Consider the following 14868-nt stretch of genomic DNA (forward strand, 5'->3'; position numbering starts at 1 on the left):
GCCCTGGGTGTTCTTTGGAAGGAATGATGCTAAAGCTGAAAATCCAGTACTTTGGCCACCTCATGCAAAGAGTTGACTCATTGGAAAAGACTCTGATGCTGGGAGGGATTGGGGGTAGGAGGAGAAGGGGACGACAGAGGATGAGATGGCTGGATGGCATCACTGACTCGATGGATGTGAGTCTGAGTGAACTCCGGGAGTTGGTGACGGACAGGGAGGCCTGGTGTGCTGCGATTCACGGGGTCGCAAAAAGTTGGACACGACTGAGCAACTGAACTGAACTGAACTGTAGTTTGAAGAGACATTGCTCTGGAAAACTCCCTGATGTTCTCCATACGTCTTCAAGTAATACACCTTTCCTTCCGATGAGCTTTGGCTGAGTTGTAGCTTCTGGTTCAACAACCCCCGAGAGGCAAATCCACTTTTCTGGTAACACCTCTCCATCCAGACTCCCAACCAGCACTCCTGGCCCCCCTTGATAATAATTCTACAGTCAGTTGTCTTGCTTCCAATACATGGAAATCATGTTATTTTTCTGCAAGCAAAGCTAAGTAAGGGCCAGAAACAGTGTCCCCATTTTATCTTGTGAAGCCAGTAGGTGTCAAACAAATTCTCTTCTGTGGATCCATCATCCTCCAGTTCAATGCCTCCTTTTATGGAAAACACTGGTAGGGCTTTGAGGTTTTATTTATGGCTCATTTCTGAAGCCTTTTAATACCTACATTGTTCTTAGTCGCTCAGTCATGTCCAACTCTTTGCAATCCCATGAACTGTAGCCTGCCAGGATCCTCTGTCCATGGGGATTCTCCAGGCAAGAATACTGGAGTGGGTTGCCATGCCTTCCTCCAGGGGATCTTCCCAACCCAAGGATCGAAGCCAGGTCTCCCGTATTGCAGGAGGATTTTTTACCGTCTGAGCTACCAGGGAAGCCTATACCTACATTAAATATACAGATTACTCATCAGTACCACTTCTACTTTGAGGTTAAAAATCCTCCAAGTTTTTCCTAATATACTTATTATTCCATGCGTTGCGTTTAAATCTTTGTCCATATGTTATTTATCTTGTGTCTCATCTGATTTAGTTAATTACACAGTTTTCCCCTGAATAACGCGGTACTCATCACACAGTTCTTGCCAAAACTGGATTTGACAAAGTAGGGCACAGGTGGGCCTGGGAGAAAGTTCGAGAGCAGGACTTCAAGTCTGGTGGAGGCGAGAGTCTAGTTCAGGGAACTGGAAGGAAACACCCTGCCTGAGGACCCACCGCCGACTTCAGGTTCCAGGACTAACACTGCACCTGAAAACAAAGACAATTGCCAAGATGCGCCTGCGCGCTGGAGGCCTCCTGACAGACACGCGCGAGACGCAGAGCAGCCAATCCCCGAGTGGTGGGGCGGGACCTTCTGCGCGCTCCGCACTCTCCCGGCGCCTATTGGCCGGGCTGCTTCGGTCGCAACGCCGATTGGAGGCTTGTGCCTGACAGGCCTGTATAAGCCGGCTGCTCGCTTTTCGCTCGTCTTCAGCCCGGGAGGACTGGACTAGGCTCGGCTGGACGCCGCCCAGCTCCGGGCGCGCCCCGGGCCGGGTTGGGCAGCGCCGGAGGATAGACGGAAAAGCACCCTGTGAAACCCTCGTAAACTCTTAGCCTGGCCTCTTCCAATTCCAGGCTGGGAAACCCCAAATCCCAGAAACACCGAATCCCCTAGTGCTGCGACCCCCAAATATCTAGAGGAACCCCAATTCCCCTCAGCCTGAGGCACCCTAAAAACAGCACCTGCAGAGAGACCAAATTTCCTTATCCTCAGAGACTCCGAATACTTTAGCCTGGGAACTCTTAATCCTGTCATGCTCAAGACCCCAACTGTCCTGCATGTTGGACGCCTAAAGCCCCTTAATGAGAGATCCCCAATTTCCTCAGCCTCAAAGATCCCAAGTTCTCTCACCCTGTGCATTCTACATCAGCCAAAAGACACCCCCCCAATCCCCTCCTTCTGAGGAACCCCAGTTCCTTCAGCTGGTGTGACCCAGATCTCCTGAAGCCAAGCGACTTGTCCCTTAGATGTAGAACCCATGTTGTGCCCAGATTTTCCCAGAGTACCCAGGCGGAGATCCCCAAAACACTTTTTGGAGAAATATTCCCTCCCAGGCACTGGAACAGAGCCCTGATTTCAACCTGACCCCAGTCCAGCAGTTAGGGGCTTCCAGGTCTCCTCAGGACTCCCTCTGTCACCCACAGACACAACACTCCCAGTGCCTTTCCTCAGAGGGGCTGAATTGTAGGGGAATCAAAGAAACCAAATCTAGTTCACATTAGGCTGGTCTGCCATAGCTGGTTAGGATCCCTCCATCACACCAATACCCCCACCCCGACTTTCCCCACACCTTCCTGCCCTGGACACTCCACACAAGGAAGACAGACCTGGCCCTGGACAGTGGTCTAGGCTATCTCAGCATCTTCTTCTTCCACAGGTAACCTTGGCCTTGAGGCAGTGCCATGGCCATGAGCCCCAACAGGTCCCCAGAGGAGAGCATTGAGGGAGACACTGGGAGAACAGAGTGGAAGCCCACGGTGAGCGGCAGAGTGGCAAAGCTGGACTCTAAGCCGGCCCCACAGGAAGGACATGGAGGTGGTCCCTGAAGGACCACAGACTGCTTGCCTGCGCCACGGAGTAAACTCTGTGAACATACACAGGATGGGAGTACCGGTCCTGTCTGAGACAGTGGGATAGACTGGGGTGGAACAGGACACTAGCATCATCAACTGCTCTGTGTCCAGGGACAGTTAGGAGGCTCAGTGTTTGCTCAGTTAAGCAGGACATAGTCTGGAAGGAAATTATTCATCCCTGTCTCACAGAGACCATCCACTAGCTTCAGGCTACTCCCTGCACCCAAGGTGGAAGAGAAGGCCCAGCTCTAAAGTCTGACTTATATGAGTAAGTCACTGATGAACTCTATTATTTTTCTTAGGCCAAAGATGCTTTCAAAGACATTTCCATATACTTCTGCAAGGAAGAATGGGCACAGATGGGATAATGGGGGTAAAGTCTGATATAGGAATGTGAAAAGGAACTATGAAGCGCTGATTACTTTAGGTAACAGGAAGTGCTGGGTGCCTGTGAGCTTAGGAAACATGAAACAGGTCTTCGGCCTCAGTGTTAACTTGGCCCTCTCTTTGGTGGCTTCATCTGCTCACAGTTCCCTTTCGTGTGGAGACTAAGGAGGAAATTTTTATTTCTCGCTGGGTATGCAGCTTTCTACTCCTGGGTGCCTGCCAGCGAGGGGCTCCCAAGACACCTCAAGCTGGGGTTAGCGATGGGTGAGCGGGATGCCAGGGACCCCAAGCCCCTGCAGCAGGTCAGTGCAGTATGGACAAGGGCTGGCCTCACTGAATGGTTAGGCCCTGTCCATTCAAGACACCCTCTCTGAAAAAAAAAAAAGACACCCTCTCTGGACTCCAGATGAAGGTTCTGCTGCCCTCAGTGCCCACCTGAGTCTCAGGAGGTAGAAGAAAGACTAGGTTGTCTCTCCCACCTCCTGCCCAGAGAATGACAAAGGCCAGTTCCCAAAAGTCAGTGCAGGGTGAGCAGAGCAAGTGCTTGGGTCTCACAGGGTCCCTGTGAAGAGGGGTTTACTCGTGATCAGATCCTTCTTGGCTAATTCTCTTTCTGTGTTGTCTTCATATCAAATCTCACAAGGACAAGGCAGTCCAGGTGTTCACAGCATCACTGGCCCAGGTGCCGACAAGACGCTCCTTATGGTGTGTTTATTATAGGCAGGGAGATAGGGTGGCTGGTGTGACGCTCCCCTGGACAAGGGAAGAGACCCCCTAGGTTGTGTCTCTTCTACCTCCTGAGATCCAGGTGAGCACTGGGGGCAGCACTACCTGGGGTCTGGAGAAGGTGTCCTGAATGTCGGACAGGGCCTAACTGTCCAGTGTGGCTTCAGGGGGTACTGGCATGAGAGTACTAACCCCTTTTCTAAAAATATCAGACAACCACTGAGTTCTTTTTGGGGTTTGGCTTCAGGTCTTTTTTGATATGGTCCATTTTTGAAGTCCTTGTTGAATTTGTTACATATTGCTTCCACTTTATGTTTTGATTTTTTGACTGCAAGGCATGTGGGATTATTACCAAGTCCAAGCTCGCTTTGCTTGCCGCACAACAGGTCAATAAATCAGAGGTGAGGTGCTGAGGCATGGAATATGACTTTACTTAGAAAGCCAGCAGACCAAGAAGATAGCGGACTAATGTCTTAAAGAAGCCACCTTGTTGGGGTCTGGATGCCAGTGTCTTTTATAGGACACAGAGCTGGGGAGGTAAGGAAATAAAGTAAAAAGGCCATTAATCTGGCAAATATCTCCTGGAATGGCCAGGCTCGGGAGGAGATGTGTTACTTTCTTCCTTCCTGTACCCATCCACAGGTGGACAGGTCCTGAACAAAAGCAGAGGGCAGGGTTTCCTGAGGTGGGCCATTACGTATGGACAGTATCCTTACAGTAAACAAGCCAACAGGAAGCAAAGCTTAAAGTAAAGGATTTAATTTTTTTTTTAATTTTAAAACATGGAGTCAGATTTTGTTCTTCCCTGTAACAATTCCCCACTGTCAGTGTCCATTCCACAATCTTATGGAAAAATGGGTGATGACTGTTCTAATTACTCCATCAGTTACATCTTTGGGGGCGTGTCCACCATTGGTGCCAGTGTTCTGAATGTCGAGATTTGTCTTCTGTTGTTCTTTGGAAAGTGTCTACTTCACATGTGTAGACATAAAAATATTTATAACATAGGTGTGAGAGTTAAGTTTTATTCAGTGAGAATCTTTTAGGACTTCAAAACTGGAGGCAGCATCTAAAGGTAAGGAATTTAGCACTTTTCTATGTATGGGAAGATGCAAGAGTCGTCTCATTGAAATTATTCCTTTTGATACACACTTCACCATCTGGGGCCAATATCTTGTCTTCTCCTTCCTGAGTTTCTTCAGGGCTCGCAGTGGAGACTGGCTGTAGTCTGATAGCTGCTAGAGAGCAGGTATTCTTCTCCTTCCCGAGTTTCCTCACTGCTCACGGTGGGGAGTGGCTGCAGTCTGATGGCTGCTAGAGGGCAGGTATTCTTCTCCTTCCCAAGATTCCTCAGGGTTCACAGTGAGGAGTGGCTGCAGTCTGATGGCTGCTAGCAGGTAGGAGGGGGAACCTGGGTCCCCATTGTGATCACCTCAGCAGAGAGAGCAAGCATGTCCTGTGACTCCAGACAATCTTCCAACATTCAGGGTTCAGCATTCAGCCTGCAGGATCCAGAGCTACCAGCTCAGCCACCAGCTCAGCCACCATGCTCTGTGCTTAGTTGCTATGTAGCCCTAAAACCTACACTGCAGGAGGCCTTCTAAACGAGGCGCCCTGTCGAGCAAACTCTTGGTCACACACTCCAAGCCCGACCAAGGCCCAGCTTTGCTGAGCGGGCCTCACTGGGGACCCAGGTTCCCCTCCTCTTCCACATTCCATATCTGAGTGGGGATAAGGCAGGGGCTGGGGGCACAGTGCAAGTAGGGCAGAGGGTCTCCCATTGCCTTTTCTGGTCCATCCCTGGGAACACAGTCTTGTGTCATGTCCAGTGGCAGGGGACATGTGTCCCCAGCTCAAACACTCTCTCTAGGGGATGTGAGCCATGAGCACTAACACAGGAAATCCTGAGTGACCTGCTTAGGCTGGAAGACTAGTTCCTGGGATGTGAGATGAAGTCAGAAAGCGGCTTCTCACTGGGACTGGCCTTCTCCAGACCTAGCTTGTGGGCAGCAAGAGTGGGATAAGGGGCTCCCAGTTGGGGCAGCCACACAGTGCCTCTTGACAGCCCCATGGAGACTGTGTGGCCAGAGCAACCACGAGCCTGCATTCACACAACAGATGGCCTCTGAGAGGTCCATGACAGACCAGAGTGACCACAAGCCCACATTCACCTATCAGACACCCTGTGAGAGATATGTGACAGACCACAGTGATCATGAGTATGCATTCACCCAGCGAACGGCCTCTGAGAGGTCTGTGACAGACGAGAGTGACCATGAATGTGCATTCACCCAGCAAACGGCCTCTGAGAGGTCTGGCAAGCCCACATGCACCCAACAGGTGGCCTCTGAGAAGTTGAGACATCTATGACAGGCCAGAGTGACCACAAGCCCACATGCACCCAGCAGATGACTTCTGAGAGGTCTTGGACAGGCCAGAGCGATGAACATTCATTTGACTACCTCTGAGAGGTCTGTGACAGACCAGAATGACCAAGAGCCTGCATTCGTCCAGTGGACGGCCTCTGAGAGGTCTGGCGAACCTGCATTTACCCAGCAGATGGCCTCTGAGAGATCTGTGACAGGAAGCCCACCATTAGACAATGGAGGGTCTTAGTGACACATGGAAACACCACCAGGGAAAATATGAAGACTCTGGGAAACTAAAGTATGAAGATCAAAGAAAATCTTACTGCACTGAAGGTTCCTCTTGGGACGAGCAAGGGCAGCTCTGGGACTGCAAAGGCTTTTGTGGCTTCAAGCAGTAGAGACCCTGGTCCAGAGTGCTGGGACTGGGGCGGAGGTGGGGAGGCAGCATTTCACAGCAAGGGGGCCCTTCTGGGATTGTGGGGCTGCCACTGTCCACTATCTGGGGTCACCCACAGCCCAGGGTCATCCACTGGCAGCCCCGCCCCTGCTGTGTCCCTCCTGCTCACAGGCCCTCCTCCCCGCAGCTGCCCCCATCCCTGCTCAGCTGCTGGTTGTCCTTTCATGCTCCCAACCCTGCCCCTGAAAACAGGAATCTGACTGGCCATTCCAGGGCCAACCTCTCCCTCAGGGGGTGCCGTCCCGCTCTCAAACTCATGCCCCACCTCCAGCCGCGGTGTCTTAGGAAGCTTCTGTTGGTGCCATGTCCACAAACCCAGAGTCTCTGACCGACACCTAGGACTGAAAAGTACCAGGCGTTTCCCAGGAAAGGAAGCTGGGAGAGGGTGTTCTCCTTCCCCTCCAACCTGCAACCAGCAGCCACCAATGCTGCCTCTTCTGCCCCCATGCTGCTCAGCGGGCAGACAAGCTGTGTTCTGATCACGCACGTGAGGCCTTGCGCTGCTCAGTGGGCAGACAAGCTGTGTCCTGATCACACACGAGGCCAAGGCCATCTCAGGCCCCATCAGTGGACCAGCTGCCTCCTCTGCCCCCACGCTGCTCTGCGGGCAGACAAGCTGTGTTCTGATCACTCACATGAGACCTTGTGCTGCTCAGCGGGCAAGACAAGCTGTGTTCTGATCACCCATGTGAGGCCAAGGCCGTCTCAGGCCATCAGTGGACCAAACAGAAGAGGCTCAGTTCTAACAACCAGGACACATGCCCCTAACCCGTTGGGCCAGCCCCCAACCAACCACTTCTCCCCCTCTGGTTCGTGTGCTCAGCCCAGCTCCAGCCCCGTGGCCAGTGGCCAGATAAGACGCCCCTAACAAGGGCGGGGAGAAGGGAGCAGTGCATGATGGAACGGTGGGAGTGTGGAGCATCACCCTCCCCTTCAGCACTTAACAGTTTCCCAGGCCCTGAAGTTAATCACATCAAGGGGAACCTATTCCCCGATAGTGACAGTCACATTGAAAGGATGCCCTAAAGATTTTTGGAAGAGTAAGCAAACCATGTGGAAACTATTAAAATACTGTGATGAAGTATTTGAACTGGAACTTGTATCAGTTGATATCAATTTATCATCTCCATCATGAGTAGACTAAATAGGGATACATTTGATTGTAGATTTTATGCTAGTTTGCCTTGTCACACTGGCTGAGACTACCAACTCCCCTCCCCTTTGTCCCCGCAGGAACCTCTGTGATGTGAGTCTCAGCGTTGGACATGGGTGGCGATAATGAAGCCGACAGCACAGACAACTTGGCCGTCGCCAACACCCTCAGCCAAGACCCCTCGGTGCCATGTCACATCAGCTAGCACGTGGAGACCACCAGCATGCCCACTGCCAGATGCACCCACAAGTCAAGGGTCAGCAGGGGGCCACCCAGTGAAGCCACCGAATCGACACTTGTCCCAACTGGTGAGGGACAGACACTGCAGCCAATGAGAACAGGCAACAGCAATGAAGACATAAACGAAAGACATGACACTGTAAAAACCCCTAGAAGACAACACAGGCAAAACATTCTCTGACATAAATCATACCAATGGTTTCTTTGGTCAGTCTCCCAAGGCAACAGAAATAAAAACAAAAATAAACAAAGGGGGCCTAATCAAACTTACAAGCTTTGGCACAGCAGAGGAAACCATAAATAAGATGAAAAAGGCAACCTACAGAATGGGACAAAATATTTCCAAATAATGTGACCAACAAGGACTTAATTTCCAAAACATACAAACAGCTCATACAACTCAACAAAAAAAACAAACAAACAACCCAATCGAAAAAAGGGCAGAAGAACTAAACAGACATATCTCCAAACAAGAAATACACAGGCACCAACAGCATCGACCCTCTGGCTTTTGGCCCGACTGCAAAGTCCAGCTGAGGCCAGTGCACATTCCATGACCTGTGCTCTAGGGTGGCCCTTGTGTCACTGGTAAGCAGCGGTGTCACGATGCAGCCCAGCGGGACTCAGCCTGGCGGAATGCTAGAAACAGCGGGGACACCCTGACCCATCAATGCTCCCAGTCCTGGACGAGGCAGTGACCTGAACGGGCAGACGAGTGCAGAGAGCAGAGTCCATGGCACGGACAAGGTCCAGCCGTCCCCAGGCAGGGAAGGGGCTTCCCTGGCTTAAGAATAAAGAAGCTCCAGGCGCAGGTGGTGGGAACAGACTCAGAGCCACTTTTTAAGACATGCAGAGCAGGACACCCAGGTGAGCAAAGGTCAGAGGGAGTTTACTGTAAAAAACAGTGTCTGGGAGAACAGACAGGCTTGGGTGGAGCTGAGCCCAATGGGGGCTGGGAGGTTGGGCTTAGAAACCCTGTATGCCTTTCTCTGCCTCCTAATCTACTTAACCCCCACTCTGCAGCCTGACACTGTCTGTCCTGTGCATCTGCATACTCAGACTGTCCATTCATTCAAAGGATATTTGTTTAGCACCTGCCTCTCACCAGGTCACGTTCCAGGCACAGGAACAGCTGTCAGGAGACAGACAATAACCCCAGTCCTTGGGGAGCAGAAATTCTACCAGGGGCCAAACGCACCCTTCCTGCGGCCACTGGCCCCAGCCTCACCCTCCTCAGCCCATCGGCCGGCCCTCCTGAAACTCCAGCCCACAGCTGTGGTTCTATCTGAGCATCTCCCATCCTCCAAGAAGGCGACTCTCTGAACTCACCGCCCATCAGCCTCTGGTACCCCGTGCCCTGTATCCTTCTCAGCACGTACTGCCATCTGAAGTGGCCTCCCTGACACCTGTATCACCTCAGTGTACCTGGCAATGTTATGTCCTTGGTGAAGGAAGGTCCCAGCTGCCTTCACACCCTTTCTGTTGAGTTCCCACCACAAATTCCTGTCACGGCAGCCTGGAAGGACTCTCTAGGCAGGTGTGAAGCAGGGGCTCAGAGGAGCCTGAGAGGCTGCACCCACCTGGGCCACTCCAGTGGTCAGGGTAGGACAGGGACCTCCCAGCACCGGCTCGGACCTGGACAGCAGGCAGACCAGCTTCCTTCTTCCTGGGACCACAATGGGGAGAGTCTCTTGTCACTGATCAGGGTCGTGGCTGCCCGGGAAGGACTGTCAGTTCCACAGCACTGAGCACCCTGTGTGCTGTTGCACGTTTTACCTGCATGATCTCAACTTCCTCAGGCAGAATGCTTCGGGCTATGTGCTTGAAATAATCAAAAGGAGTGGTTTAAGGTCACTCAAGAAAACACAATCCAGACACAAAAGGCCCCACACACCTGCCAGGAGGCCCAGAGGCAACACCAGAAAGGGAGTTGCTCGTCTCCTCCTCGTGGTCTCATGTCTTCCTTAGCACAAGTTGTGCCTCCTTGTGTGGGGAGCTGCTGCACCTCCAGCATCACATCACACAGTCAGAAGGGAGTGGGAGGAGGAGGGCTGGCCCACCAGCAGAGCTGCACTTTGCTCCCAGGAGCCTGAAGGTGCTGTGTGGCAGCTACCGCTTAGGGGTCACATGGTGAACGTGGCATGGCTGGCCCTGGCACTATTAGGCTGGACCCCTTGCCTGCTCTTAGTCAGCCTCCTGCCCTCTCAGGTTCCAGGTGAAGCCTGCAGGCTGGGCAGGGGCCCTGGTGGGGCCACAGAAGCAGCTGTGGCAATGCCCTGCCCTGCCCGGTGCTCTCCCAGGACTAGGTTCTCTCTTGGGCAGAGAAGGCATCAGGGCTCTAGACAGAGGGGGTGACAGGGCAGCCAAAAAAGTTTGATTGTTGTTTTTGTTAGCTTGCTTCTGACATTTGAGACTGTAAGTGTACAAGGAAAGGTTACAAAGTGAAAATGATCAGCCCGTTGACACTGCTCATCCCTGACGTGGTCCTGGCATCACTCGCCTGTGTCCCACACCAGGAAGTTTTCCAGCACACAGCCCCTTTGCACGTCAGCTTTGTCCTCTGCGACACGGAGACTCTGACAGCCGCACCCTGAGCCTGTGATGGTGAAGAGGTGAACGAACCCTTGTAATGGAGTGAAAGCTGCTGCAGATTCAAACATGAGGCTAAAGCTGCCTCTCCCCCCAGTCACCAGCCACTACTCACCGCTCACTCACACACCAACACTCTGCACTGGGCTTACTCTCTGTACTGGGCTGTACTGGTCTCACTCTGTGGACTGGGCTCACTCTCTGGACTGGGCTCATTCTCTGGACTGGATTCATTCTCTGTCCTGGGCTGTACTGGGCTCACTCTCTGTACTGGGTTCATTCTCTGGACTGGGCTCACTCTCTGGACTGGATTCATTCTGTCCTGGGCTCACTCTCTGTACCGGGCTGGACTGGACTCACTCTCTGTACTGGGCTGCACAGCTGCCAGTGTGTGGAGGAGTTCATTGATTTAATTATTCCTCGTTGGGGAAGTAAGCTTGTTTCTGGTCCCATCCCCATAGCAGTTTGCCTAAACAGGTGTGTGTATCTCTGTGGGGTCACCTCCTAAAAACATAAGCCCTGCCAAACCTCATCATATTTACCTCAAACACACATTTCCTGGTTATCTCCAAAGCAGTTGTAACCAATGCACAAACTTTGCCAGAGGTCTCTTTCCCCACCTCAGAGGGGCTTGATACTTAAAGCTCAAACTGAGAACGCTCACTATCCGATCATTAGACCATGCAGTTTAGCGAGAAGAAAAACCACCCCACACCCAGAGCAACACAACCCGTCAGGCAATGTCACGCAGACTGTAAATACAGAATGCCCTTATTTTTATGTTACATAAAATCTGTTCGTGCGCACATCACGTGATATTGTAGTACGAGGAGATTCATGCCTGTGTGCTCAGACTTGTCTCTTCCTTCATTTCTGCACAGTCTTCACCCTACGCTGTCAGTGTGCCGGGTCCCTGCACCTTGGGGGTCAAGGGTCAGAGCAGGTAGGAGGGGGTAAAACGCAACCACAAGGGTGTCACCCCGCACCATCACTCTCAACCAGGGGTCGGTCCTGCCTGAGGCACCTCCACGCGGCCTGTCGGGGCTTCCAGCAGATTCTGACCATCCAAGGAAGGAAAAGAAACTGCACCGGTGTAGGGCCCTGGGGCTGATTGGGCTCACTGCGCCGCTTCCAGTGGCAGGCGTGGGCGCCAGCTGGAGGGCCGCCCGGCCTTCCCCCCACCGCTCCCTGCCCGTGCTGCGCCCCTCCCCGTCCGGTCCCGCCCAGCACTCCACCCCCACGTCTGAGCCCTGCCCCTCGTACCCCGCCCCTCATACCCCACCCCTACTCCCAACCCTACGCGGCAGGTCCACTCCACTTCCGCCGGGAGGAGCCTCCGTATCCTCCGCAGGTCTGCGCGTTGCGTTCGCTCTGTTGGCCCCCGCAACCACCACCAAGAAGACCCCTAGGACCCCCTGGGTGGGCACCTTCCACTCCTCCCCGGATTGGCCGGACACGTGGGAGGTGCCAGGGCAGGGCTTCCCGGGGAGGTTCTGGGGATGGCGGTGTGGTGACCTCTGGCCTCCTCGCCAGTCCCCAGGTCGGCCGGCATGAGCTCTGGGGCCGCCCAGCGGCTGCAGACACTCCAGCGACACGTGGGCTTCCGGGAGGTAGGGGGACAGACCTGGGTCCGGAGCCCCTGACCTCTCCTCCACCTGGGGCTAAGTTCTGAGGTGGCCCGCAGATCAGGGGACTGAGCTGGATTCAGAGAGAAGCCCCTGAGGTCACCCAGGCCCTGAAGAGGTTGAAGGTGGCCAGGGTGCTCTGGGTGTAGAGACCCCTTCGGTGCTGGGAGGAGGGGGAAGGGTCAGCATTGTATATGGCACTGTGTTACCCAATTCCACTCCCACCCCCAGCGCCCCGCCCCCCACAACCCTGCTCAGGGCAGTTTGGGACTTTGATCCTGGGGCTGTTTACTCCAAGGCACTGCCTCCTACCAAGGGGTGTGGACACAAGGTCTGCCCCACAAGCGCATCCCTGCCCCTCTCGTGGCCCAGGGCAGAGGCATGGAGCCGGGCAGCAGCCCGCTGACCACACACGTGCTGGACACTGCCTCAGGGCTCCCGGCCCAAGGCCTCTACCTCCGTCTGTCCAGGCTCGAGGACTGTGGCCAGCAGTGGACCGAGCTGAAGAAAAGGTAGGAGGGTGGTCTGGGGCAGGGCTCAATCCAGAACACTCCCCCCCCCGCCCCCGGCAAGGGGCCCTGCACTGGGGCAAAGGGTGTGGGCACCGCTGGCAAGTGGCAGGGCTGACCGGGCCGGACGGTCTCCCTGCACTCTCAGAGCCTCTGTTTCAACAGGCTGAGTAGTCCTGGTCATGCTACAGCCTTGCTGGCAGAGCTCACACCCCAAGTGCCCACTGCGCTGGTACAGGGCTCTGTCTCTCCTTGCCCATTGGCCAGTTGAGGCCTGAGGAGGAATCGGAAAGGCCTGGTCGTCACCGTGACTGGCGGGTGACCTGTGCTGGGCAGCTCTTGAGCGCTGGACATTTGTTAGGTTCTCACTGTACCCTGTGTACAGACCCCGCAGGAACCCCTTCCACACGTGAGGAGATGGAAGGTGAGGCAGGAGGCCCCTGCCCCTGGTGGACCTCAAAGGCCTGGGGCCTGAGACTACGGAGCCCTTCATGAAAGGGGGTCCAGGTCACATCTGAGCTTGGAGGAACACATGGAGCCACACAGAGCCACTCCCAACCCCCCTAAACTGCGCTGGTAAATGCTGCTGATGCTGATCACAGCACGGACACTTGAGAGCATGGCCTCTCGGTGAGCAGAGGCCCTCAGAGCCGCCGGCACTGCAGCTAGAAACGTGGCTGGCAGCCTGGACACAGTTACTCACCCAGAAAGCACAGTGTAGTGAACAGCAGGTGCTTGGTTTTACACTTCCCAGGTGGTGACAGCGTAAAGAACCCGCCTGCCAACGCAAGAGACTTAAGAGGCATGGGTTCAATCCCTGGGTTGGGAAGATCCCCTGGAGGAGGATATGGCTACCCACTCCAGTATTCTTGCCTGTGAGATCCCATGGACAGAGGAGCCTGATGGGCTACAGTCCAGGGGTCCCAGAGAGTTGGTTACAACTGAAGTGACTTAGCACACGTGCACACGTCATGAAACAGTATGGCTAGTACAACAATTTTTTTTAATTTGTAAATAAGCACACTTATGCATAGAGAAAATGTGAAGTCTTTGTGCCAGATATGAAGTGCGGGGGAAGGGAAGGTTCTTTCCCTTCTCTTCTCTGGGGTTCCCTAAGGACAGTGAGGGGACATAGCCCTGGTCCTGGACGCTGCCCTGCTGCAGAGCCACCCAGGCCCTGCTCACCTAGGTCCTAGTCAGGCCACCGGGCACACGGACCCAGGAGACCTAGGCGTGTACCCCTCTGCAGCAACGCTCCTCTCCCCAGTTGCACAGATCGTGACGGCCGCTGCCCTGGGCTCCTACCTCCAGGCCAGATGAAGGCGGGCACCTACAAGCTGTCCTTTGACACCAAGGGCTACTGGCAGAAGAGGGGCCAGGAAAGCTTCTACCCATACGTGGAGGTGAGGGCCAGACGGGTGGAGGCCCGAGATGCACTGTGACCTGCAGGCTGATCCTCCCCTGCCCCATCTCAACAAGCACCTGCTCTGAGCTCCTGGCCTTGACCACCCCACGCCTGCACCGCGCCACTCCAGTCAGGCTGACTCAGCCCCGGCAGACAGAGGTTCACCCAAGCCCTTCCAGCTCTCTGTCCCCTTCGCCTGATCTGTTCAGGGTGGTCCTAACCCTTGGGAACCTTCAGGCCCAGGGGCCCCTTAGACCGAGTGCTTCCCCTGGGCAGACCCCAGCCCCACCCACAGTCCTGTCTCCGCTTGGCCAGGCTGTGTGTACTCCCAGTGCCCCCTCTGCCCGCAGGTCGTTTTCACCATCACAAACGAGACCCACAAGTTCCACGTGCCACTGCTGCTGAGCCCGTGGTCTTACACCACATACCGAGGGAGCTAGCGGCTGACCGGCAGCCAGCCTGTGGGCGTGGACACGGCACCATGGCAGACCGGGCCACCCCAGAGCAGGGGGGTGGGCAAGTTCCTGATGGGCACCAGGGTCACACTTTCCCTGGGATGTTCTGGCCCCATGTCGCAGGGGCAGGTGTCACTCAGGCTTCAATAAAGTTGCTGCTGACATCTGCGAGGTGGCTTCAGTCATGAGGCAAGCTTGGTGGGAGCTTCCCTGGGGGGATGAGGGGCGGGCGTGTGCACAGGGGGAGCACTAGGCCCCGGGGGGATGAGGGGCGGGCGTGTGCACA

The 14868-nt window shown here is 54.5% G+C and overlaps 2 protein-coding genes across 5 annotated transcripts in view; one reads left to right on the forward strand and one right to left on the reverse strand.

The window, feature by feature from the left end:
* Positions 1-14868, reverse strand: part of GAS8 (growth arrest-specific 8) — a 33169-nt gene that overhangs the window by 1702 nt on the left and 16599 nt on the right. Inside the window, exon 12 of one of the 2 annotated variants that reach the window (XM_010843915.1) lies at positions 13707-14792. The exons of the other annotated variant lie outside the window; for it this stretch is intronic. The gene's annotated coding sequence lies outside the window, so the exon portion shown is untranslated. Of the gene's footprint in view, positions 1-13706; positions 14793-14868 lie in introns of those variants that run through there. 2 annotated transcript variants of the gene reach the window in all.
* On the forward strand, positions 11888-14751 carry LOC104991450 (5-hydroxyisourate hydrolase-like). Of its 3 annotated transcripts, none has more exons than XM_010843919.1 (5): positions 11888-11939; positions 12122-12198; positions 12586-12725; positions 13990-14125; positions 14478-14751. In XM_010843919.1, exons 2-5 carry the CDS (start codon positions 12139-12141, stop codon positions 14565-14567), a joined length of 426 nt encoding a protein of 141 aa, XP_010842221.1. In that variant the 5' UTR covers positions 11888-11939; positions 12122-12138; the 3' UTR covers positions 14568-14751. The 3 variants fall into 3 exon arrangements, with proteins under 3 accessions (XP_010842221.1, XP_010842220.1, XP_010842222.1); XM_010843918.1 differs by having other exon boundaries at positions 11892-12007; XM_010843920.1 differs by lacking the exon at positions 12122-12198 and having other exon boundaries at positions 11895-12007; positions 12512-12725.

Source organism: Bison bison, unplaced genomic scaffold (genome assembly GCF_000754665.1).
Source record: "Bison bison bison isolate TAMUID 2011002044 unplaced genomic scaffold, Bison_UMD1.0 scf7180017864192, whole genome shotgun sequence".
NCBI lineage: Eukaryota > Metazoa > Chordata > Mammalia > Artiodactyla > Bovidae > Bison > Bison bison.